This window comes from Gymnoscopelus microlampas, assembly GCF_963454915.1.
Source record: "Gymnoscopelus microlampas genome assembly, chromosome: 24".
Lineage (NCBI taxonomy): Eukaryota > Metazoa > Chordata > Actinopteri > Myctophiformes > Myctophidae > Gymnoscopelus > Gymnoscopelus microlampas.
Window position 1 is genome coordinate 21078287 of NC_139961.1, and position 26874 is coordinate 21105160.

Consider the following 26874-nt stretch of genomic DNA (forward strand, 5'->3'; position numbering starts at 1 on the left):
TAGACAGACCGGTTAGATTATTAAACCTGTAAGAAAACAAAACACAGAGAACAACAATATTAAATGACGTGAATCCTCATCCCATTATGAACACATCAGAGTTATAATCGTTACATAGTTAATTCTCACTTACTTTAGTCCATCCATTCTCTCGCCAAGTTGTTAGCAAACTGTACCAGGTTCCATTCCCCTGGCACAGCAATCGAATCTGAAGGTCTTCTCCAAGACAGCTTCATTTATAAACTTTACACATAAGATCCGCCTTTAGGGCAGGCAGACCTTCTCCCATGAGGCATTGCTCTTGGTACTGTACTGTTCCTTGCCACACAAAGCCTTTGTCCCTTATCTTCAACCTTCCCCCGCTTGGTATGCAAGGAGCTCTTTGAAGCTGCTACCTCACCAGGGGGTCTACTGTCTAATTCGGCTCAAACCCCACCTCAGGCAGGCTACTTTTCAATTGCATTGCACACAACACGACTGCATCAATCAATGCATGTGCAATTGTTAACGATAACGTGAAATGCTTATTTGAGAGTATGTTTTTTCAATGTATGACACTTCATTGTGAAAATAGCTGATCTACAATCTCACAACTTTTCAGATAGCAACGCTTTGTGAGTTTGTAGATGACTGCTTTCACTGTTTTCGGTTCCGAGGAGATGGTTTGTGAACGAGTGATCTTAGTGTTAGTGAAACAGGGGCTTGGTTCATGACAGAAGGCAAGAGTTTATGATCTTCAACAGACATCAGCCTGGACAAAGCTATAGCACTATAGGTAGTGTTGCAGCCCGTGAGTCCGAAGGTTGAGAGTTCGATTCCTGTTAATGGCAATTGGTTGAGATATCCAATCAATCCAATCCGTTTCCATGTCTCTTTCTCTTCAATCTGCTCCGTTTCCATGTCTCTCTCCAAAAATTCCATATTTCTTGACAATGTAGGGAAGGACTTAATCTAAGATACAAAAAAAGACCACTTCGCGTAGATCTACGCGATTGGTACGCTGCGGCTTTAAATAGGTTCGCGTAGATCTACGCGATTGGCAGTCAATGTGTTAATACAATGTCGGCTTTGAAAAAACTGGCCGACTTTTTATGACTTCATGACTCTGAAGCCTCAGTCCCTCTCCCTCTGAGGGAGCGGAACGTTGTTAGCGTTAGCATGTAGCTAACAAAGTATCACAAACAGTTGAATGTGACGTTGCCTTCCAAAAGTAATAAAACAAATCACCAATAAACGTTAACAGACTATAATCGATTATGTCACATCACTGCATCGATTCACAACTGTGCACGGCCGCATCACGATGCGTCTTAGAATCAATTATTTTCCATTCCTCTGATTTCTAGTCATCAGACAGCATTAGAATGTTTCTATAAATGATGAATCAAGTTCACCAAACACAGTTCACGGTGAAGGGTGGGATCTAGTTGATGAAGTACAGTGATCATCTTCAGAGATGCTTCGTTCCCTTTTTTTCTCACCATGTCGATTAGTCGTCGTGCTTCTTCTTCTTTGTATTTCTCTGCTCTGACCATGGCCATCTCTTCATCGTTGAGAACCTCCTCTTGCAACAGTAAGTCCAGCAGACCATTGATCACAGGCTGCGACACTCGGTTGATGAACTCAATACGAACAGAAAGCAGCTGCTTTGCTGGAGTCTTCACTGTCGACACAGAAGGCAGTGGCTTCTCTTCCTGTAGGTGAGTCTTCACTGTCGACACAGAAGGCAGCGACACAGAAAGCAGCGGCTTCTCTTCCTGTAGGGGAGTCTTCACTGTCGACACAGAAAGCAGCGGCTTCTCTTCCTGTAGGGGAGTCTTCACTGTCGTGCCTCCGCGAAGTCGCGACAAAGAAAGGCAACACAACCAACCTGAAAAAAGAAACACAAAGCACAGTATGAGGAGAGCCAAGCAATAATAGAGACTGAGGGGCCAGGGACATCCTCCCATGTCAAGCCCAAGCAAGGTCTGATTGACGATGCATTCAGCAATATAACGCCATACGAGAAGATGTCCTACAGAGTGTGAGAGAGAGAGAGAGAGAGAGAGCGAGAGAGGGGGGGGGGGGAGAGATGGAACAATCTGTGTTAATGTGTGGTTAATTTATATATTTTGTTTGTACATATCTTCTCTAGAAAATGCAGTGAAAAGTGACAAGCGGATCAGCCATACAACAGCCGTCTGCAAAAAGCTGGTGTGCCACTTTTCACACAGCTGGAAAAGGAGGGTGGTACTTGAGCAGGCCCAGAAGTGCTTCGAATATGGGGTTAGAACAGACTCAAAATGATCTGTATCCGTGAACGCAGATCTGTACACGTAGAGGCAATTCATAACAAACAGTCTGTAAGTCTAAATCAGATTTGTAAAGTGCAATTCGTAACTCTTATTGTCAGATTTGTAACTCAAATATCAACATTTTAAACTCGTGTATCAACATTTGTAACTAAACTATATTAAAATAGTCCATTCTCGTCCATTCTTGGTGTATGAGAGGCAAGAAGAAACAGTGTCTTTGAAGTTTATTACAAATACAAAAGGAAATGTTTCTAGAATGTGGACAGGCTCACTGAGGTAAATAAAAGTTTTATAATCGTTTTATAATTCGTCTATTTGTTAAGTGTGTTTGTCAGCGGGGTCTTTTAAGGCTTTTGGGCTGTATTTCATGTTAAAAAAAGTTTACTATTGTGGCTAACTATTATATACACAACTACTATTGTGGAGATGAAGCAGGGACCCCCACTACAAACTGTATAAATTTGTATTTTCATAGATTTCATAAACCAACACTGAGCTTGTAGATCTGCTATTTTTGGCTTAAGTTCTCTTCAGAATAGGGATAATAGGGTTCAAGTGGTTCATGTAAAACAAAACAAAAAATCCAATCACACACAGATTTGGCGGCCCCCCTGTAGTAGCTCTGAGGACCCCCTAGGGGTCCCGGACCCGTGTTGAAGACCCCTGGCTAAGCCAACAGCTTACAGATCAACAGAACACGTTCAGAATTTTCCATGAATTCAAACGTGGGTCTAATGTTGCCACGTTGATACTAATTGAGTTATATGTCTCATTTAATGCCCCATATGTAACAGATTAATGTATTGATTTGGCGGAGCTATAAATGCTAATGTAAACTTTTTTTTAACATGAAACAAACAATACAGCCCAAAAGCCTTAAAAGACCCCGCTGACAAACACACTTAACAAATAGATTGTTGCATTATAACGATTATAAAACTTTTATTTACCTCAGTGAGCCTGTCCACATTCCAGAAACATTTCCCTTTGTATTTGTAATAAACTTCAAAGACACTGTTTCTTCTTGCCTCTCATACATCAAGAATGGACTATTTTAATATAGTTTAAATGTTTTATGGCTGATAATGGAACGGAGCTCTCTGTGTCAGCCAGCCTGCACTGGTGTGTCACACTGAACTGGGTCGGTGTGGAAACACATACCAAACATAATAAACATCTCCTTGCATCTGTGCATGGCCGCCATCTACTGGAGCCACTCGGTACTGCTTCCAATACGAATTAATGATAATGATAATGAAATTATTTATATAGCACATTTCCAGACAAGTCACAAAGTGCTTTACAGTGCAGAATAAAAAAGAGCAATCATGATAAAACTTTGAATAGAAGCTATTACAGACGATCATTAAGCAAGTGGCACAAATACATACAAATATACTCAAATAAAACAAATAGACAGTAAAATTTAAGAAAAGGCCTTAGAATAAAGATAAGTTTTCAGAAGAGTTTTAAAAGATGAGACTGATTTTGCAAGTCTTAGGGTGACAGGTAGGGCGTTCCAAAGCTTAGGGGCCCGGACTGAAAAAGCTCTTCCACCCTTAGTGATGAGCTGGGGTGTGGGGAGGGCCTTGTCAGAGGATCTAAGGCTGCGTACAGGCCTATAAGGTTCCAGCATGGCAGAAATATAAAGGGGGGCCTGTCCATTCACAGCTTTAAAAGTCATAAGTAAAATCTTAAAATCAATTCTAAAATTAACAGGTAACCAGTGAAGGGCAGCTAAAATGGGGGTGATATGGTCACGTTTCTTGGTGTTGGTTAAAAGCCTGGCAGCTGAGTTTTGCACTAATTGGAGACGCGATATTGCTTTTTTGGAGAGGCCTGAATATATGGAATTACAGTAATCTATACGAGAAGAGATAAAAGCATGAATCACCTTTTCTAGGTCTGCAGGTGACAGGAAGCTTTTTACTCTAGCTATGTTCCTTAGCTGGAAGTAGCAGGTTTGGACAGTTCGTGTCACTTGGGGATTAAAAGTGAGGCCAGAGTCGAAGAGCACACCCAGATTACGGGCCACATCCTTCACATTCGGGGAAAGGCTACCGAGCTCTGAAACAAAATTTTGTGTAGCATTTGGGGGACCAAAGATAATAATTTCTGATTTTGCCTCATTTAGTTCAAGGAAATTATTTGCCATCCAGTCCTTATTATCGGAGCGACAAAGCAAGAGACTGGACAGGTTACCTGAGGCGGCGGGTTGTAATGGTATATATAATTGTGTGTCGTCTGCATAGCTGTGAAACTGAATCTTATGTTTGCGGATAATATTGCCAAGGGGTAGCATGTAAATAGAGAACAGGAGGGGGCCTAGAATCGATCCTTGCGGTACTCCACAGGTGAGGGGGACTGGAGGGGAAGAGGCTTCCCCGATCACCACTGAAAATGATCTGTCTTTTAGGTAGGAGCGAAACCAGTTTAAGGCTGCTCCTTCAATGCCAACCCAGGATTCTAGGCGGTTTATTAAAATAGAATGGTCGACTGTATCGAAAGCCGAGCTCAGGTCAAGGAGGATTAAAATTGAACAGTTGCCAGTGTCCGCCGCAAGCAATAGATCATTTGTAACTTTTAATTGTCTGAACCACACCGTGGAACAAGAGTCTCAAAATGATCCGTGCACATCCGTGGACATTAACAGCTACATTTGCGTTTATAATTTCTAAGTTGATACACAAATGTTGATACACGAGTTACAAATGTTGATATTTGAGTTACAAATCTGACAATAACAGTTACAAATTGGACTTTACAAGTACAAGTCTGTTTTACGGATACAGATAATTATGAGACTGTCCTCTCAGTCTCAATATTACTCACACACATCCGTGCACATTGACAGCTACATTTTCATTTATAATGTCTAAGTTGACACACAAATGTTGATATACGAGTTGTACATTTAGAGACACAAATACAAATGACTCTGCATGCATAGGTGATTTTATTTTTTACAAGTTACGAATTATATGACTAACAGCGAGGTAAAATAGTCTCATAATTACTCACACAAATCGATGGAAAGTCACAAATAAATCTCCTTCTAAAATGTATAAGTTGACACACAAATGTTGATACACAAGTTACAAATGTTGATACACGAGTTACAAATGTTGATATTTGAGTTTCAAATGTTGATATTTGAGTTACAAATGTTGATATTTGAGTTACAAATCTGACAATAAGAGTTACGAATTGCACTTTACAAGTACAAATCTGATTTACACTTACAGACTGTTTGTTACAAATTGCCTCTACGAGTACAGATCTGCTTTCACGGATACAGATCATTTTGAGTCTGTTCTAACCCCATATTCGAACTTCCAGACCATGAACTTATCACTGAGTGTAGGGGTGTTCGATATTATTGAAATATTGAAAAAAAAACTATCACGATATTTTTCAAGAAATATCACGATAGACGATATATATCACCATATTTTTTTTTATGTTCGTTTTTAGGAGTATTATTATTTTATGATTACTAATAACATATATGATGATTAATTATATTATATGATTATAACATTTGTATAAGATATGATCATGGGGCACGTATAATCATTATATTATATAATATAATGAATCATCATATCTTATTAATTAATGTGTTCACAGACAGACTACAGGCTACATACAGATAGATAGATAGATGGATATAATATTCGTTTTTATGCTGCTGATAGATAGATAGATATATGTAGATATAATATTAGTTTTTATGCTGATAGATAGATAGATAGATATATGTAGATATAATATTAGTTTTTATGCTGCTGATAGATAGATAGATATATGTAGATATAATATTAGTTTTTATGCTGATAGATAGATAGATATATGTAGATATAATATTAGTTTTTATGCTGATAGATAGATAGATATATGTAGATATAATATTAGTTTTTATGCTGATAGATAGATAGATATATGTAGATATAATATTAGTTTTTATGCTGATAGATAGATAGATAGATATAGATATAATATTAGTTTTTATGCTGATAGATAGATATATGTAGATATAATATTAGTTTTTATGCTGATAGATAGATAGATAGATAGATATATGTAGATATAATATTAGTTTTTATGCTGATAGATAGATAGATAGATATAATATTAGTTTTTATGCTGATAGATAGATATATGTAGATATAATATTCGTTTTTATGCTGATAGATAGATATATGTAGATATAATATTAGTTTTTATGCTGATAGATAGATAGATATATGTAGATATAATATTAGTTTTTATGCTGATAGATAGATAGATATATGTAGATATAATATTAGTTTTTATGCTGATAGATAGATAGATATATGTATAATATTAGTTTTTTGCTGATAGATAGATATATGTAGATATAATATTCGTTTTTATGCTGATAGATAGATAGATAGATATATGTAGATATAATATTAGTTTTTATGCAGATAGATAGATAGATGTGCCTCGCTGAGTCGGTCAGCGAGGCACTGAAACCACTGCTTGAGTTCACTGATGCTCTGTCAGGGGAAGATTATGTAAGTGTCTCACACCTCAAGCCAGTACTGAGCCTTTTCAACACAACTCTCTTGACACTAGAGGTCTTCGGGTTAGGCATGTAACCCGAAATACCCGCGTTCCGACCCGTACCCGGCTCGGTCACGGGTCCATTCACAAGAAGTGACTCCGGGTCCGGGTCGGAGCCGGTACAGCCCGTCTCGGGTCTCGGGCCCATTCACAAGATGTGACTCCGGGTCCGGGTCAGAGCCGGTACAGTCCGTCTCGGGTCTCGGTTCTCCGACTGTGAAATGGACGGTTCCACTAATACCCGAGTGGACCCGGCGAGCGGGTTTCTCGGGGCTCAGACTGTGAAATGCACGGTTCCATTAATACCCGAGTGGAGGGAGGGAGGTCGGTCGCTCAGAAGACAGAGTGGCAGTGACGCAGTCAATGACTGGCTGCTATTTATATTATCATATCACTACATAATGTTATATCATTGACCTAAATGGCGATATACAGGGTTGAGCTGTAGGGGGTACGGGGGGGTACGGCGTACCCTTAGTTCTGACGACTGTGGGAGCTGGGGGCGCGCGTGCACGCACCGTCAGCGGCGGTCTTTAACGCCTTAAAGTTTAAAAACAATAGACTCTCAAGGTTCGCGCCGTCAGTGGCGAGCCGTTCTCAATAGCGTCTACCTGGCTGCTTTGCATAACATTAGACTACTCGAGAAAAGACACGGACTTGAATTGAATGTGTTACATTCCTCTCACAATGACAGACAACATCTCTGCACTGCAAGGTGTGAAGGGTATCGCTTAGCAGAGGACCCAGTTCTTTGAGACAAGACAAAGACAAGTTGTCTGATTATTTTAACTAGGCCTACTTATGTGTGGGTGAGTCTATGTAAAGGGCTTTTATATAAAATTAAAAGGAAAATAAAATAATTAATTTGAAACAAAAATAAAAACAACAAATTAACAATGCAACAATACAACAAAATAGTAATACATATGATTAAATTAATAATCACATGTTGAATATACAGTATTTCAACTAGCACTGAGCTGAGTGGCTATGTGCGCGCACGTGCGCGCGAGTGACGTCATAAAATACAGTACCCTTAGTTCAAAAATCCACAGCTCACCACTGGCGATATATTAACAAGGATAGGATGATTAAAACATATTTATGTCTGTATTAGCCTTGATGATCGTCTTTCTTGACCGAAGGCACTGTCTGTATTAGGAACAATTTGGACAGGGGTGGAAAACTTTAGAACTTTAGTGGCGCATTACTTTACCTGAGTTACATCTTCTGATAGTTGTACTTGAATGTTGACATGAGATAATAATCCTGTTTAGTGTTTCACTACCACGAGCAAAGACTACAGCGCATATTAACGGCGCTGATCAACACACACGTTGAAAAGCTAGGACAAAAATACCAAGGATTCGACAGTGATGTCACTATGAAACAAGGAAGTAGCGACGGACGCTACGCCATGTTCGAAGGTTGAAGATAGCAACTTTAGCAAGGATTTGTCGGCGATGACGTCACCAACGAATCCTTGGACATATTTTACCCACTCATTTATAAACACCAGTTATATCAAATATTGTCGATTAACGTAACGCTTTGGTTAATGGTTAAAATGGTAAAATAATCCAAAGCCAATTATAATGTTATTATTAAACAACATTAAATGTGGTTTAACATTAGAAATTAACGTGGATTAGTTGGCAATGAAGGAGGATTACAAACATCTAGAACGTGGATTTATTTTTGTATAGCTGTCCAATGAGCATTGACTGGGATTATACATCATAATCATGGAGGCTATACATTTATAGGTAAGAAAGTATGAAACAAGTCTTATTTAACGCTGGACAACTTGTACTAATGACGTTGGCAAACAATTTTGCGTTCGGGTTTTTCGGAGGCTCGGGTTATGTACGGGTTCGGTTCTTGTATGTCACGGTTCTATACGGGTCGGTTCCCGACAGCTCTCGGTGCTGTTCGGGTCCGGATCTCAATTTGTAACAATGGCCCGGGTCCATTCGGTTACGGGTATTTTTTTCGCGGGTCCACTCGGGTATCGGTCCTTCATATTGGACCATAGGCCGGGTCCATTCGGTTACGGGTATTTTTTTCGCGGGTCCACTCGGGTATCGGTCCTTCATATTGGACCATAGGCCGGGTCCATTCGGTTCCGGGTAAAAAAAATCACGGGTCCATTTGGGTTCGGGTATTTATATTTGACCCGTGAAGACCTCTACTTGACACCAAAGGAGGGGGACTCTAACTTGACAAAGTCCTTAAAAAATACAATATTACAGGACTAATAGCAATTATGAAGATAAAGTCACACAAGAGCTACTGGGTGTGGCATCCTTCTTAGACCCAAGATACAAGACCCAGTACATCAGTGAAGACAACATCCCCATCATCAAAGCCAGACTGGTGAGAGAGATCAAGACTCTGGAACTCAAGGTAAATATAATGATTAGAATGGAATGTATGAAATAGAAAACTGTTAATTCTATTATATTATCTTACATTTAAGTACATGTTTAAGTGTACACTGAGCTGAACATTGTGGTCTTCATACAGTAATGATTATCATTATATGATGTTGTATTATAATATTTCAACATGAAATAATGAAATTGCTTTCTTCTTTTTTTGTCTATTTTATTGTGTACTTATGTGTGGTCACTGGTCAGACGCCGGATCTTCATCCGGCGTCTGAAGGAGGAAATGGCGACAGCTGGAGGAGAGGTTTGAGAGTTTTTTTATACTAAGAATAATTAAATAATAAAAGGCGATAGGCATGGGGTCCAGGGAGCAGCTGGAGGCTTTGGCCTAAGCTTAGCTTGGTCATTTGAGGAGCATCCACAGGGGAGAAGGAGTAGGGAGGGTGGGACGATCTGAGGCTGAGACGCAGTGGACTGGAGTTGGCTTGTTATTATAGAACTTATTGTGCACAACAAAAATGTGTTCACCTGCTAACATTAATATTACTATATTAAAGGGACTACACCATAAATTTGAACTTTTTCTTATTTTTTGTGTGTTTTTGGTCTCCCCTACCTCTCTTCTATCCCCAAAAATACCCCAGTTAGAACACTCAGGCTTTCACAGCAAATCTGGGGTTTTCTGTAAACTGGTCTCAAAACAGACCAAACTGATTTGCACCCTGACGTGACGTGACGTCACGTCACGTCAGGGTACAATACGTCACGTCAGGGTACAATACCTCCCGTTTTTCAGTTCTAACCCAAAAAACAAAACACGCCTATATAAACAGCAAACCCAAAGTAAATTGATTGTTGTTCTTGAACTATTTAAAATAAATGCATGGGCATGGTCTCATTTTGAAGGTAACACTTTGAGCAAAGGGAATCAACTCTATGTGCAACTGACATTGACTAATACAAGTTTGAACTTACTGGAATAGAAGGTTTTTAATTCTCGCCTAAATATATTCTATCAATACATGCCTGCTAAACACTGCTATATGAGCTGGAAAACACCATGTGGCCATGAAACCTAGCCCATGACCATAAAACAACAAAATAATTTGAAATAAAACTAGAAAAAGTGCTCCTCGGAGCACAGGTCTCCGCCTATGCATAAATCGGCCTCCTGGTGGTGCTATAACAGGCCCATTTGGGGCACCAACGGCACCGACGGTGCCGGAGATTAGCTGTACACAGAATGACAGAATGACACACACACGGACGGACAGGGGGTAAAACATACTCCCGCCAGCCTTCGGCCTGGCGGAGACAAATATAATTATTAAATCATATGATATACTATATTTAATACATTTTGTTTTGTGGTTTTCAAAAATGTGTTATGGTCATGATTCACCAGTAGCCTATATGGCTTGATTCTACGCTTAAAATAATTGATATAAATATTTTTGGAAAATGGAAAAATGAATGGCCTTTTTTGGAGTGGAACCACTAAATAGCAGCCACTTGTGCCCTAGTTTCTGTTGGTTTCTCTATAGAAACATTTGGGTTGTTGATTTGTGTGTGTTTATTTGTGTGTGTTTTGATTTTCCTTTTAGTCAATCATTTTCCCTTCAGAGTAAAAGGGCGATTGTTACACGGCTCCTCAAAATTACCCGTATATGCCGCGTTGTTCAATAAAAAGCATTTTAATCGGATCGGCGGCCATTTTCTCATGGAGTTATAATGTATCAGAGTGCAATACACCTCCCAACCGATAGGGTCACGTAGTAGAAAGCATGGAGAAAATTCAGAAAAAAAGGCCACTGATCAGATTAAAATGCTTTTTATTTAACAATACGGAAGATACAGGTACTTCTGAGGGTTTATGTAGATGGTTTATGTAGACGTATGGGGTTGTAATGGAGAAAGTGCAAACACCAGGTTGAAGTTCAGCCATGACGCTTGTGACGGACAGTGTTGTGTTTTTTCTTTTCTTTTTTCTCCCACACGCTGCTGCTCATGAAATGGGCGTGTCCAGAGCCTTGCTCTGGGCGTGTCTATACGAGTTAGCATTGCACTACTGATAAAACAGACGATTCTCTAACTCCCTCTGTAAACGTCACGCACCTCGCGTCATCACAGCATTCCGAAGATATTTCCCAAAATGGCAACTGCAGATGATAAACCTCAAATTTATAAAATACAATAAATAAAAAAATACAAAATATATATAGTTGTCATACTTTTGAGAGACATGTGTCAACACTTTTGTAAGGTAAATTACATGGTGTTTACACTTTAATCACTTTTCACCAAAGTCATTTTGAGGTATTTTTTACTTCACTGGAGTATTTTCAATTTTCTGTATTTTTACTTTTACTTCACTACATCTCAGAGACAAATATACTATTTTACTCCACTACAATTATTTGACAACTTTAATTATTACTAGTTACTTTATAGATTTTGATTATTATTACAAAACATATTAAACACTTCAGCCCTACATACATTTCGGCCATTTGAAAAGATCAGATCTACAAGCTCACAATGCTTTGCTATGCGACACATTGTGAGCTTGTAGATCTGTTATTTTTCAAAAGATGGATCCATTCAATATCTGCCTTCCCTCTCGCTTACTGTGGAATGTGAAATCACGGGTTGTGTGTCACTCAGGCCAAACCATTCTCTCACTCACTGCACAGTCAGTTTTGTTGTTAATGTCATACAGTACCCTTTTCGGTATATGCGTTGTACTCTGATTTGCTCATTGGTTATTGTAAAAGTTGGGATTCAGAACACACACACACACACACACACACACACACACACACACACACACACACACACACACACACACTTTTTTAATTTAAGAAACAGACTAATAGCCTGTTTCTTAAATATTTTTTCCACACACACAATGCCACACAATGATGTGCCCGCCCACCTGAGGAAATCTCACACAAGCATACACATACACACACACACACACACACCAGCCTGATCTCCAGCCTTTTTAGTATACATTGCACAGATACAGTGCACGTCATTCCGTGCATAGTAGCCTAGAAACCGAGTCCCACGGTGGGCGTAACCAGTTGCAACCCGGAAAAACCCAGAAGCAGAGCAGTCCCCACAACAAAATGTACGATTCTGTGCCTATCGTTACACAACTTAAACAGCGCTGAGTATAGGTTCAAGGCAATGTCGCAACGTTCGAGACGGCAACTTATTCGCTTTAGCTCACTCGGTAGTCTCTTACGTGGCGACAATTCCCTTGAAACTGCGCGCCTCCGAAATGGCTTAGTCACAATGGGGGAGATGCAAGGCGGCTCTGCACGGATTTTCGGGTTTTCCAGTTGTCTATGCAGGGAATGATCACTCCGTGCAATTTATACTAAATTGGTGGCGATCGGGTTGCACACACGCAAGCGTGCACTATGTCTCCCCTGTCAACTGAGCGGCACCCCCAGGGTCCTAGTGCCCTTTCGCATACAGCACATATGAAAAAGCCAAAACTATTATAACCTTGGTTCGCAGATGACTTGGCTCGATAAAATCTGTCAAACTATCATTACACCTGGGTAAAATGTTTCAGTCCAAAATTTACCACAGTAAGGCCACAGTCTTTACGATCAGAGTGGGTGACAATGTTATCACAAGGAAAGAAGAGATTACCTATATGGGTTGTATTTTAGATTAAAAACATATTTCCAGTGATAATCCAGAAAGTCAACCAAAGAATAATAGTTTTGGGCAGGATTTTTGGCAGGATCTTCTTGTTGGTCAGTAGGAACACACTGAGGACATTAGCTGGAGCAATAATACAATATCATGCTATGCATGCACTTCATGGTACTATAGCACCTCAAAAGGCATTAAAACTACAGACCTCTCAAAACATACTAATCAAACTACTACTAGACCTCACACCTAGGACTCACCTAACCCATGCTCATGATGCTAGGGTGGGATAGGGTAGAGGACAGAGTCCCGCAAATTGCAATGGACCTGGTCTACAATGTACTCAAGGGACCAATGACCATGTATCTGACCAACTACTTCACTAGAGTGAGAAACGCTCATGGGCACATCATCAGAGGGAGCTCCACTGATGACGTTCCCGCCCGGATTTTATCACAAACATGGGAATGAATTAATTTTACTGTTATGCCACCAAAATGTGTAATGCCTTAACAACAGCCTTAACTTCTAGCTTGCCACCAGAAATTGACCCCGGTTCTTACTTTGTCTCTCGGCCCTGACTGCAGCGTTACAGGAGCTGACCGCTCTCTGGATCCCCTCTTTGTCCCACACCACCGTCTAGTTAGTAGGACACACACACACACACACACACACACACACACACACACACACACACACACACACACACACACAATGCAAAGTGTATCCATTAAACACACACCACTGTCTACAACAAACACACATGACAGCATACACATTAAACCACATTATTACACAGCTTGGTTGAATGCTTGATTCTGATTGGTCAATCAGTGAATTCATTGGTGTGTTACTTTTCAATAATGACCTCTGAACTCAATAACAGAGCGCTGTCTAATCAAAGACTCAGCAGGTGGTTAGGTGTGTGTGTGTGTGTGTGTGTGTGTGTGTGTGTGTGTGTGTGTGTGTGTGTGTGTGTGTGTGTGTGTACGTGTGTGTGTGTACCTTGTTGAGGTGGTCCAGGTACCTGCGTGCGTTGGCGTCCTGGACCCCATGCAGACCCAGATCCTTTTGTCTGAGGCTGTCCAGCAGAGAGGCCTTGTCCTTGTCAGCCACCGCCTTCTGCACCTGCTTCACCAGCCTCACTGGATGGATGCACACACACACACACACACACACACACACACACACACACACACACACACACACACACACACACACACACACACACACACACACACACACACACACACACACACACACGTTATGTGAATATACTTTTATTGCTCCAAGTATTGATGATTTCTTGTATATTATTGTGTCTTTATATGTGTTGATGAATTGAATACACAGAACCACAATGCAAACAAACTCCCAGGGCTTTTTGTGTTATCCTTTTAGCATTATTGTAGAACTGTTCGAGGGTTGCCAACAGCAATACGGGACGGGTCGCACCCCCCCCCCCCCCCCCGGCGGGAGGAGACAGCTCATTCTTTCAGATTATCCTGCACAGTTTTGAGGCCAACTGAAGCATGTTGGCTGTTATCATCTCGACCTTGATTTGTTTTTTGCAGTATTTGCATTATTAAACACTAGACCATACCCGTAGAATATGAGCACCCAAAGTGTGCAGTTTGGCTTATGCGCTGAGAACAGACAGTTTATCAGGGATCGAAAGTGAGTTTGTACTGTAGTCGTGTCCCGTCGTGGAGGCACAGAACACACACAAACACCCGTCGGCCGTCGCGAGCGTGCACAAACACACACACACACCACGGTACATCCATGCGGCCCGTGGCCCGTCGCGAACACACACGGGCGTCGCGCAAAGACAAATGTACATTGTGACACTGCCTCCCCAACGTGCATACACGGCCGCGGACCCAAGTTGAACTTGTGGGGCGATCATCTCCCGCACACACACACACACACACACACACACACACACACACACACACACACACACAGAGAGATCGTACAGCGCGTTTGTTTAGATCCAAGTGATTTTCAATGATAGCGGCTACACCAGGCGCGCGGATAAGCGAGTCCCCCAAGCAGACTTTTAAAATAGGACTGGATCTAAAAGTGCGACTAATGTGCATCGTGTGTGCGAGAAAAGTCTGGTGTTTCCAGAATGCACTCAGAGAGTGGGCGGGGTCTATGTTATGGAAGGAGGCTGAGGCTAGTTGCCATGTAGGCTTATTGTAAGCGCTTTAGGGGCAATATTGGTGGTATTGTGTTGTGGCGTTGGTTGTGAAAGCGCAGGTGGGTGTGGGGACGCGTTGTGGGCTTGTAGATCGGCTGTTTTCCAAGAGGCAAGGTATATGTGTGAAGGCGCTTCGTTTGGCCTTCTTTTCATAGACCTCGTTGCTTGTAGGGTTTGTTTCGTTTGGCCTTGTTTTCATAGACCTTGCTACTTGTTTCTCTCGCGAAACCTGGCAACGACGCATGCGCAGTTTGATCGAGAGTCCACCCAAGACACAAGACAGCTACCACCCTCCGTGAGGTTACTAGAATTATAGTAGGATTGCACTGTTCAGTGTAGTGTAGTCCTGCTGTTGTAGCTCAGTCTGTGTTTAACTAACTATACGCTAGTATGATATACTAACATAACGTCACATGAAGCAACTTTGTAATTGTCGGTAGAGCAATGCTAGATAGATGCACCTTTATTTTGTGTTGCCCACTTGTGCATGTCTGTGCCAGCATGTTGTTTTACGTTGTTTTCTCCTCCATAAGTATAAATGATTGTCTGACACATGCATAAGGCTCTGGACTGCAGATGTGTCCATTTAACATAGTTTTTCTTCCCACTGTTTGTCTTAAGAACAAAGTATTTTCTTTTTAGGAGGAACTGGGCCCGCATCTATCTCTCTATTTCCTTTCATGCTCACGTCCACCAGAGCGCATTTTTCCACACACAAGCCACACAATGATGTGCCCGCCCACCTGAGGAAATCTCACACAAGTACACACATACAAACACACGAGCGCACACTGTGCCTTTACAATCGATATGACATACCCCCCGCCCCCCAGACATTTTCTCAACGGATCTGCACGATTCACACACACATGACCTATTTGGATTCAAAATTGCCGAAAAGCAAACTTTTTTCTCTTCAGACTCCACCTCACCCCCTGGCACTCACCTCTTCAGACTCACCTTACAGTAGTGCGCAAAATAGAAGATCTACAAGCTCACAATGCACCACAATGTGATACGTTATGAGTTTGTAGGTCTGCTGTTTATTGGGTCCATTTGGTAAAACTGAGGTTAGTGTCTTAGAGCTGTTGTGAGTACATTATTGTAAAGGCAGCTCACTTAAAGTTGTATATGAATCACACAAGGATTTATGTTTTGTTTTTGAGGAGATGAACATTTTCACACTTGGTAGGCTAAGCCTACTGTATACCATTAATTTATTTTGGTTAACAATTTGACTTAATGGTAAGATATTCATGTTTGAAGGAGAGTGATTATACACACACATCACAATAAATGATCAAAATATCTTAGCCAGAGAATGGTCACGGAATTGCCGTTTGGGACTATATTTGACTGTGTGTAATGACTGTTGAAAAAGTAGTCGTGTGCATATAGAAAATTGAGATGCATGTTTAACAAATTATTATTAATCAAATTATTAACAGACAAATATTAATCAAATCAAATCATATCCTGTATGACAAGACTCTCCCACCAGTTACTCCTCCATTGACATCTTCCTTAACTCTTAAGTGGGGGGGGGGCTGTGAATGATCCAAGCACCACCGAAGAACAGTACACCCAGAAATCACGTGATCACAACAAAATAAAGCTAGTTTCCTTTCATGTTAAAGGATTTATAAAAGTAAATTTTTCTCTGCTTTCTGTTGTTTTAGGCAAAAACAAGCCACATTCAACTGGCCATAGCTCTGGAATGGAGGATCGCGACGGACATTTTTTCCTATAATACGACACCCATGTGTTCAATGAGCCGATCTCCGTGATGACGGAGGTCACGGAGAATATTCCATGATTTTCAAAGGTACAGTAAAATCGCTCGTTTTCGCTGGCAGCAGTGGCACACTATTATACTATTACTCTGGCAGTCAAAGAGTTAATGAGTAATGACTTGTTTCTCTCACATTGTTTCCTTGCTGCTTCTTGGAACATCTGGTTGGTGTAGTGGCTTCCACCGTTCTCCTCCACCATCTGGTTGATTTTCTCCAGCAGCTCAGTGACTTGAGAGGAGGGATCCTCGGTTTTGTTGTTGAAGACATGATAACGACCACTATATTTGCTGATTAATTCTTTTAGTTCTGGAGATACATTCACAAATTCTTCAATTGTTTTAGCTTTAAGCTTGTCACCATGAGTGAAGAGAATCATGGTGTATTTGTCTGAACTTTCTCCAAATTCTTTCTGAATCTTTGCTACAACTTTCCTCTGCTCATCTGTGTATCTGTCTAGTGGGATCACAGTCAGTAACACATGAGGACCAGGAGCAGCACAACTAATACAGTTTGTGACCTCTTGAATGGTTTCATTATTACTGAACTTCGTGTCAAACAAGCCTGGAGTGTCAATAACAGAAACCTTTCTACCATCCACTTTACCACTGGCCTGCCTACAGGTCTTTGTCACTGATTTGAATCCAAACTTGGATTCAAATGTTTCAGGTCCCAGGATGGTGTTTCCTGTGGCACTTTTTCCAGCTCCAGTCTTCCCCACCAGCACAATCCGGATTTCTTCATCATTTGTTATGAGATCATCTGAAGAAAGAAATAAAGAAAGAAAGAAAGAAAGAAACAAAATGGCAGCATGTATTTATAAATTCATCATTTGAAACTCACAAAGTTCAGAAACGTAACTTTTGCCTATTATTTCTCAGTTCCAATAATAACAATTGGTATTGTATTTTATATTGTTTTTATCGTTGATTCGATTTTTGGTCAAAAATGTGGTCTTCTTTTCTTAATAAACTAGTTTTTTTTAATGACCTATTACTGTAATGTTACCACAAAATTGACTGAAATAAACTAAACTAAACTAAAATTTGTCACCTTTACAACGATGTATAACTTGTAAGGATCGTGCAATCGTGGAATGAGCAACACAGCTAAACATGTGGGTAGCGCCTCCAAAGAAGTTACCAAAATGCCCCAATATTCTTCTGTTGGTAATCACTGTCGTTTTGAGCGTCCTGCCACACCTGTGACTGGCACATACCTGCTGGCCGGTGAGTGCCAGTCACAGGTGTGTGACTGGCACCTGAGCATGGGTCTTGCAACTTTGACAGAGATCTCTGGAAGATAAAAACCCTATGGTCCCTCAGTGAATCAACCAGTCTTCTTGGAGTGTTGTCTTCCTGGTACCGCCATGACTTTACCAGTCTCACAGAATGGTACCAGGGCTGACACCAAATAATGCTGCCACTCTGCGTAACAGAACACCATCTTCCACTTGCCCCATTGCACAGGTCTTATCCTTAAGGGACAAACGTGGCATCTTTCCATGGGGGCAATGTTGCTGCTTGGAGCATACACACAAACTCAACAAAGTTGCAGAACCCATGCTCAGGTGCCAGTCACACACCTGTGACTGGCACACTGTCACACTGACCTTTACACATTGTAAAGGTGACTAAATCAATGATAAAAAATACAAATTGGCATTACTGAAGGGGAGAAATAAATCGACCAAAGTTACGTTTCCGAACTTTTAGTTTAGAGTTTACATATGCACATTACACTACTAATCATCAAAGGGGGTCCGAGGACCCCCAGGGGTCCTTGAGGGGGTCCCAGGGGGTTTGCTGGCAGCAGTAGCGCACTATTATACTATTACTCTGACAGTCAAAGAGTTCATGAGTAATGACTGGTTTCTCTCACTACACTGATACAGGCAGCAGCAAGCAGCAGCAGGCGCATCGAGCAAAGGCTAAAGTTGACACCAGGAATAGTACGGTGCTGCTATGGATCTAAAACTGCTAAAGAAATCCTAGTGAAATGTTTGGCTTTTTATAGAAGACATGTTTCGTTTAAGTCTTTTATTTTATAAGCTTTTCATATGTTTCATGAGCACTAAAGTGGTAGCCAAAGCTAGCTCCACGGACGCTAACAAACTTTTTCTAGCTCGGTGTGACTCGCCTTTAGCCAGGAACCGGGCTGGATTAAGTGCATTGGTGAACCGAAAGAGCAGGGAACCCTCCATCCACAAGAGCCCTGAACACTCTACGGCACCACAGTGGATATTCTGGCGAAACAAACAAACAAACACACTTTTTCTAGCTCGGCGTGGCTCGCTTTTAGCCAGAAACCGGGCTGGATTAGGTGCATTAATAACCGCAAGAGCAGGGAACACTCCAGTACAGAGCCCTGAACTCTCTACGGGACTAGTCTCTCCTACCCCGTGTGGCTCGTTCTAAGCCAGGAACCGGGCGTGAAATTGGAAGTACATAATGGCGGATGGTACCGTGACGGACATGGACTCGGCTGGCCGTGGACCGGCTGCTAAACGTGTACATTCACGTGTTAAACCTGTCACCTACAAGACAACTGATGGGCAAGTTATTGTTGAAGATGAGCTGCTTAACTTCTTGCCTATAAAAATCAAGACCTTAAGCCAGGGTGACATTGTGTTGCTGGCAGTAAACACGTTTGACTCATCTAAGAAAATGCTGTTTGAAGTCTGTCCCTCTACTACACTTCGCTGCATTACACACAAAGGGCAAAACAAAGATGCCAGTAATATAAAGCTCTGTCTTAGGGTGTTGAATGAATGTGGGGAGGATGTTCCCCGATTTGTTTCCCACTACCTGGACGATCTACCTCCAGTATCTTATTCCAGCATGGATGTATCAATGGAGCAGCTATACACAAATCCACGGAGCGCTGCCCTGTAGGGGGCGCCGCCATTGCTGCGGTGTCAGTCAGCTGCAGACACTGACTGCTCACGTTACTCTTTTACCTGCTTTTTACTAACTTTTACTAACACTAACTTTACAAAGATGTACTGAAAATCGGGATGAACCTGTGTGGTTTATGGCTGCTCCAACAGCCAAGCAGGTAAGGAGTAACGTGAACATACGGACAGAACCTCAGCAGCAGCTGACTGAGTTTGACACCGCAGCAATGGCGGCGCCACCTACAGGGCAGCGCTCCGTGGATTTGTGTATACTCAGAAGTCTGTGCACTGAAACATGTATCGGGTTGCCAGGCTGACATATGTGAGTGTGTTCGCGCTGATACTGTGGCCATCAACGCTCGACTGAGTGCTCTGGAGCGTCCTGTCTTTTCTGATCCGGCGCGACATGAGGACCAGGCTGCTGCCCCGGCTGATGACCCACCAGGGACTGCTCCACCGGACCCACCGGGGACTGCACTGGACTTGAGTGAAGCATCAGCGCCAGCGGGGAGTACAGACGTGCCACCGGCTGAATGGAGTGCTTTGGTAAAGAGCGAGCGGCGTCGACAAGGACCAGCGACCGAGTGGGCTGGACCAGGTCAACGGCCTCCCATGTCAGCTGGACGGGTGAAGAAGACCCGGCGTTTCATCTGCGGTTGTAAAGGGAGCGGGGAGCTCCGTAGGACGGACGGGTGAGGAAACCTGCTGCTGCGGCTATTATTGGTACGGGTGCTGTGAGTACCATCAAAATAATTCAAACCAAATTAGTAAGTGTGTTTGCCACCAAATTTCACCCTGACTTGGAACCCGTAATATTATCTGACTATCTTAAAAGTCAACTTGGCCGTGATGTCATAAGATTGAGACAAAAAACAGTAGATTTGGCTCATTTAAAGTCAATGCAGAATGCAATGAGGTCAGTGAAATGTACAGTCCCGATATCTGGCCGGAGGGTGCACTTTTACGGCGCTACTTTGAGCCGCGCAAGTCTGGAGTTATTGGAGCCAATATTCGTGCTGTTGTGGGGTAGGGTTGCCAACATCCAGAACTGGAGAAACGGGACACATGCATGCATGTGTCCCTCGTGCGTGCGCGCGCAATTTTTTTCGGGTTTCCCGCGGATAAAGTTACTTTTTTTGTTACTTTATTTTGGTTTTAGGGTTAGGGTTGGGAACAGGCTGACATGCCACACAAACAATGATGCCGCGACCACCGGAGAAAATCTCACACACACACACACACACACACACACACACACGCGTGCGAGCACTGTGCCTGCCCTGTCAACTGAGCGGTCCTAGCGCCCTTTGCATACAGCACACAAACACGCAGCCAGACACACTGCAGTGTGCGCAAACAGAAATATATTTTTTATTTTTCCCTTTACACCGGAGTCCGGGACAAACAAAGTCCCGTACGGGACACGCCCCTTTTGGCTCAAATACGGGGCGTCCCGGCTAATACGGGACTGTTGGCAACCCTATTGTTGGCAACCCTATTTTTTTCGGGGTTTCCCGCAGATAAAGTTACTTTTTTTGTTACTTTATTTCGGTTTTAGGGTTAGGGTTAGGGTTGGGAACAGGCTGACATGCCACACAAACAATGATGCCGCGCCCACCGGAGAAAATCTCACACACACACACACACACACACACACGCACACGCACGCGTGCGAGCACTGTGCCTGCCCTGTCAACTGAGCGGTCCTAGCGCCCTTTGCATACAGCACACAAACACGCAGCCAGACACACTGCAGTGTGCGCAAACAGAAATATATTTTTTATTTTTCCCTTTACACCGGAGTCCGTGACAAACAAAGTCCCGTACGGGACACGCCCCTTTTGGCTCAAATACGGGGCGTCCGCGCTAATACGGGACTGTTGGCAACCCTATTGTGGGGTCACTACCTCAAAACCCCACGCACCTGTCATGAATATTGTTTCATATAATGCGGCCTCCGTGTGGGACACAGTGCTGCTGATAAAGCAAGACGCTTAGTTGTTGACTCTCTGTTGGAAGAGTGTGACATAATGTGCCTACAGGAGACATGGCTATCCAAGCAAGATCTGGATAAACTGAACTCATTACATGTCAACTTCCATGGTGCTGGGTAGTCCACCACTGACCTGTCCTCTAAAATAACTAGGGGAAGAATACCTGGTGGTGTAGCAATAAAATATAAATATAAATATAAAATAACTAGGGGGAGAATACCTGGTGGTGTAGCAATAAAATATAAATATAAATATAAAATAACTAGGGGGAGAATACCTGGTGGTGTAGCAATTATGTGGAACTCTAAATTTGACAAAGCTGTGAAAGTGGTCAGACTTAATGTTGATTGGGCCATAGCGATAGAAATAACCGGTGATGGCAAGACATTTACACTTATGAATGTCTACATGCCGTATGAGTCAGCACAATCTGAAGATGAATTTCTGAATAGACTAGCATTTATACAGTCCTTCATTCAGGTCAATGACTCTACATGTGTGTGTTTGCTATTGGTGATTTTAATGCTGATATATCAGATAACAATGCTATGTTTTCTAAGCACCTGTCCCAGTTTTGTAAAGATTCAAATTTGACCCTTTCGAGTAAATCTATGTTGCCTGACAATACTTTTACTTTTATTAGTGGCGCATGGCACACAACGTCATGGCTTGACCATTGTTTAAGCACAGCTGATGCTCATGCCTGTATAGACAACATAGAGGTGTGTTATGGGCTGGCCATTTCAGATCATATGCCTATGGTAACGAATATTAATATTGTCAATCTCCCCACCTCTATCAACATTGATCCTGGTTAACTCAGGGAGGGTAGACTGGTCAAAATTAACCAGTGAGGATATTGACTGTTACACTGCTCCACTGATAACCTGCTTGATAACATTGTCCTGCCTAAGGAGGCACTGTACTGTGATAATCTGAACTGCAAAAACGTGCAACATGGCATCCAACTCTGTGTCATGTATAATAACATTGTGGAGGCTCTCGTTGCCTCTGGTAGGCAGCTCTGTAAAAAAGGGGAAAAACGGTGCACAACATCAAGCCTGGTTGGCATACTTTTGTAGCTGAGCATCATGTGGCGACCAGGGTAGCATTCAAACGCTGGAATGACTCTGGTAGGCCTAGACAAGGTTCAGTGTTTGAGGAGAAGAAACTCTCCAATGCTAAATTTAAATATGCTGTTTAATCTGTAAAAAGACAGGAGAACACTCTGAGAGCTCTCTTGCTAGTAAGCTACAAAGTAAAGACCTGTATGATTTATGGAAAGACGTCAAAGTAATTAACAACAGTAAAACATCCCTACCCTCTAACATAGAGGGCGCATGTGGCCCGGTTGAAATAGCTGAGGTATGGAGAAAACACTATCACAACTTATTTAACTGTGTAAAAAGTGGCACTGTGGCAGTAGATCAGGTTGATCCATCAGAAAGTGTATTGATCAGGTCTGATGATGTGGTTGATGCCATTAGGTTGTTAGACAACAACAAGGCATGTGGCATGGATCACATCACAGCAGAGCATCTCAGATTTGCAAGCAACAAAATCTGCCCTTTACTGGCCTTGTGCTTCACAGGTCTGATGGGTCATGGTGTCCTATCAGAAGCAATCACTTCTGTACAATTAGTACCTGTCCTTAAAGACAAGGCAGGTAAACTAAACAGCATTGAAAACTATAGACCTATCGCTCTGGCCAGCATCCTCTCCAAAGTTTTGGAGAGAATCTTGCTTGTGCGCCTTGAAGTGTTTGTCCTGACTGCAGATAACCAGTTTGGATTTAAAAAGAAACACGGCACAGACTTATGCATATTTGCACTTAAATAAATGATTGCCAGCTACAGTAGCCATAATTCCACTGTTTTCCTATGCTTCATTGATGCATCTCGAGCTTTTGACAGGATTAACCACTTCAAACTGTTTCAGAAACTGCTTGATAGAGGCACACCGAGACACAGTACGAATACTGGTGTTTTGGTATGCAAATCAGAAAATGCAAGTCAAATTGGGTAATGCATTATCTGCCCAGTTCTCTGTTAGCAATGGGGTACGCCAAGGGGGGATTATGTCTCCAATTTTATTTAATGTTTATATGAATGATCTATCTTTTGAATTAAATAAGTGCAATACGGGCTGTCTGGTAGGTAACTCTATCATCAATCACCTGATGTATGCTGATGACCTGGTCGTGCTAAGTCCCTACAGTGGAGGGTTACAGCAGCTTTTGAAAGTCTGCTCTAAGTATGGCAATGAAAAAAAGTAGTGTCATGATTGTGAGAAGCCATGAGGACAAGAAATCGTCTTTTCCAGCCTTTTCCCTAAGTGACAGTCGTTTATCTTTGTGCCAGGAAATTAAGTATCTGGGCCACATTTTTACCGCCAATCTCCAAGATGATAGAGATATCTCTAGGCAATGCCGCATACTTTATGCTCAGGCCAATATGCTGCTTCGAAGGTTCAGTATGTGTTCTGATCCTGTTAAATGTGCTCTTTTTAAAGCATTTTGCACTCCCATGCATACAGCCTTCTTGTGGTGCACGTACAAGAAAGGTAGCATGCGTAGGCTTAAGGTGGCATACAATGATGCTTGAGGATTCCTCTTAAGGTCCCTAGATGGCATAGTGCCAGTCACTTATTTGTGACCTGTGGTATCCACACTTGTGAGGCTCTCTTAAGACACTCCATGTATGGTTTCATGTCCCGTCTGAATGAGTCCCGGAACAGTATTATTGAGGATTTAGTCAATCCTGGGAAGAGCTGTCTCCAGCACTCGTCCAGGCTGCGGAAACACTGGAGAGCCAGGCTCTATGTGTGATTTTAAGTCTTTGTATTGTATTGTTACTAGAGGTCCCGGCGCCCAGGGCTCGCTTATTTTGGGGTTTCAAAATCGTGGGATAAAAATGTCCCCCAAAAAAGTTTTTTTTTTTTTTCATGAAGGTGGTTGCTTGTTTCTGGCGCACATCTGGCAACACTGACCTGTCTGCTTGTCTGCCCCCCCCAACGTGGCAACCCAGATGCCGACTCGGTGTTGTTAACGGCTGCCTTGAGACACTGGCGTGTTTTAATGTTTTGTGTGGGATGTACATGACATATTAGCGTGAGTGTGATGTGATAGAGAGACATGAGCAAAGTGAAAGCAACGGCGAGGGTTGAAGCGAAGTGGTCGCGTCGCGTGTGTTGCCCTCGCAAACGGATGAACGGCACAGACAATGTCCACGCATGCTTGGTTTTGCGTGCAAGCAGTTGGAGGCAAACTGCATGCAGAGGCACTTGACGCATGCGCAGGTTTGCGAATTGTATTATAGGATGTATAATGTGTTGTTTTTATGTTTTTTGTTTTTTTTACTTGTATGTTGTTCCTATATGTATGCTATATGGACCCCCTGTGTGTCTGGAATAAAGTTTGAATTGAATTGAATTCTCACCTTGTTTCCTTGCTGCTTCTTGGAACATCTGGTTGGTGTAGTGGCTTCCACCGTTATTCTTCACCATCTGGTTGATTTTCTCCAGTAGCTCAGTGACCTGAGAGCGATCCTTGCTTTCGTTGTTAAAGACATGATAACAATCACTATATTTTCTGATTAATTCCTTTAGTTCTGGAGATTCATTCACACGTTCTTCAATTGAACCTTCAAGATCATCACCATGAGTGAAGAGAATAATGGTGTATTTGTCTGAACTTTGTCCAAATTTTTCCTGAATCTTTGCCACAACGTTCTTCTCCTCATCTGTGTATCTCCCTAGTTTAATCACAGCCAGGAACACATGAGGACCAGGAGCAGCAAAAGTAATACAGTTTGTGACCTCTTTAATGGTTTCAGTATTACTGAACCCAGTGTCAAACAAGCCTGGAGTGTCAATAACAGAAACCTTTCTATCATCCACTACACCACTGGCCTGACTACAGGTCTTTGTCACAGAAATGGGTGAAAACTCAGCTGCAAATGCTTCAGAACCCAGGATGGTGTTTCCAGTGGCACTCTTTCCAGCTCCAGTCTTCCCCACCATCACAATCCGGATTTCTACATCATTTGTTATGAGATCATCTGAAAGAAAGAAAGAAAGAAAGAAAGAAAGAAAGAAAGAAAGAAGGAAAGAAAGAAAGACAATGGCAGCATGTATTTATAAATTCATCATTTGAAGTGTGTTGATCATGTCACAGCAACATGACTTTAATTGGTGCATAAGTTTAGGCTCTCTAAGTTATAGAAGGCTATGAATTAGAGGGGCTAGAATTACTATATTTCATACTAAATTTTATTTAGCTAACTAAAACTCCTCACTAAGTTCTGAAACTTAACTTTTGCCGATTATATCTCTGTTTCAATAATAACAATTGGTATTGTATTTTATATTGTTTTTATCGTTGATTAGTCACCTTTACAACAAGGTATAATTTGTAAGGATCGTGCAATCATGGAATGAGCAACACTTCTCTAAAATGGCCCGAAAATACAGATGCCTCAGAGCCGGAAGAGACGTCTACCTTAATGTCTATGGTCAAAAAGGCTGGCAAAGCATTGTGCCGTCTCTGATGTAATGGACCCTTTGCTAAGCCCCACCCACTCCACTCCGTCAGACCTAGGCCTGGCAAGCTTCTCACCCATCGACTTGCATGTTAAATGATAGCTTTTCCCCTTAAAAATAATCGATCATTTCAGGAGCAAGAGCTTCAAAATCTCTTCTAAATCTAGTCAACAAGGCCTGCAGTAGGCTATGCTCTGGACACATGTGCATGACATTATTTCAGTAAACGAAAAACACAGGAAATGTTAGAGGGAGTAATAGCCATGGATACACGACGGTCGACTGTCACGACCGTCATGGATGAACTTCAACCTGGTGTTTGCACTTTCTCCTTTTACGGCCCGTACATCTACATAAACGTTCATATTTCAAATATAAAGCACTTACCCCATGGCCACGGATGTTACATTTATGTACGGGCTCTCAGAAGTACCTGTATCATCTGTATTAATCAATAAAAAGTATTTTAAATTTTATCGGTGGCCATTTTCTCCATATACTTT

General features: G+C 42.0%; 1 protein-coding gene across 1 annotated transcript; it reads right to left on the reverse strand.

The window, feature by feature from the left end:
* On the reverse strand, window positions 1-26268 carry LOC311040780 (GTPase IMAP family member 8-like). Its single transcript, XM_084051138.1, has 5 exons — window positions 25270-26268; window positions 17078-17704; window positions 13952-14091; window positions 13510-13585; window positions 1-1870 (listed from the first exon to the last, which is right to left on the reverse strand). The coding sequence occupies exons 1-5, from the start codon at window positions 25850-25852 to the stop codon at window positions 1371-1373; spliced, it is 1926 nt and encodes a 641-aa protein (XP_083907264.1). The 5' UTR covers window positions 25853-26268; the 3' UTR covers window positions 1-1370.
* Between the last annotated feature and the right edge of the window lie 606 nt (window positions 26269-26874).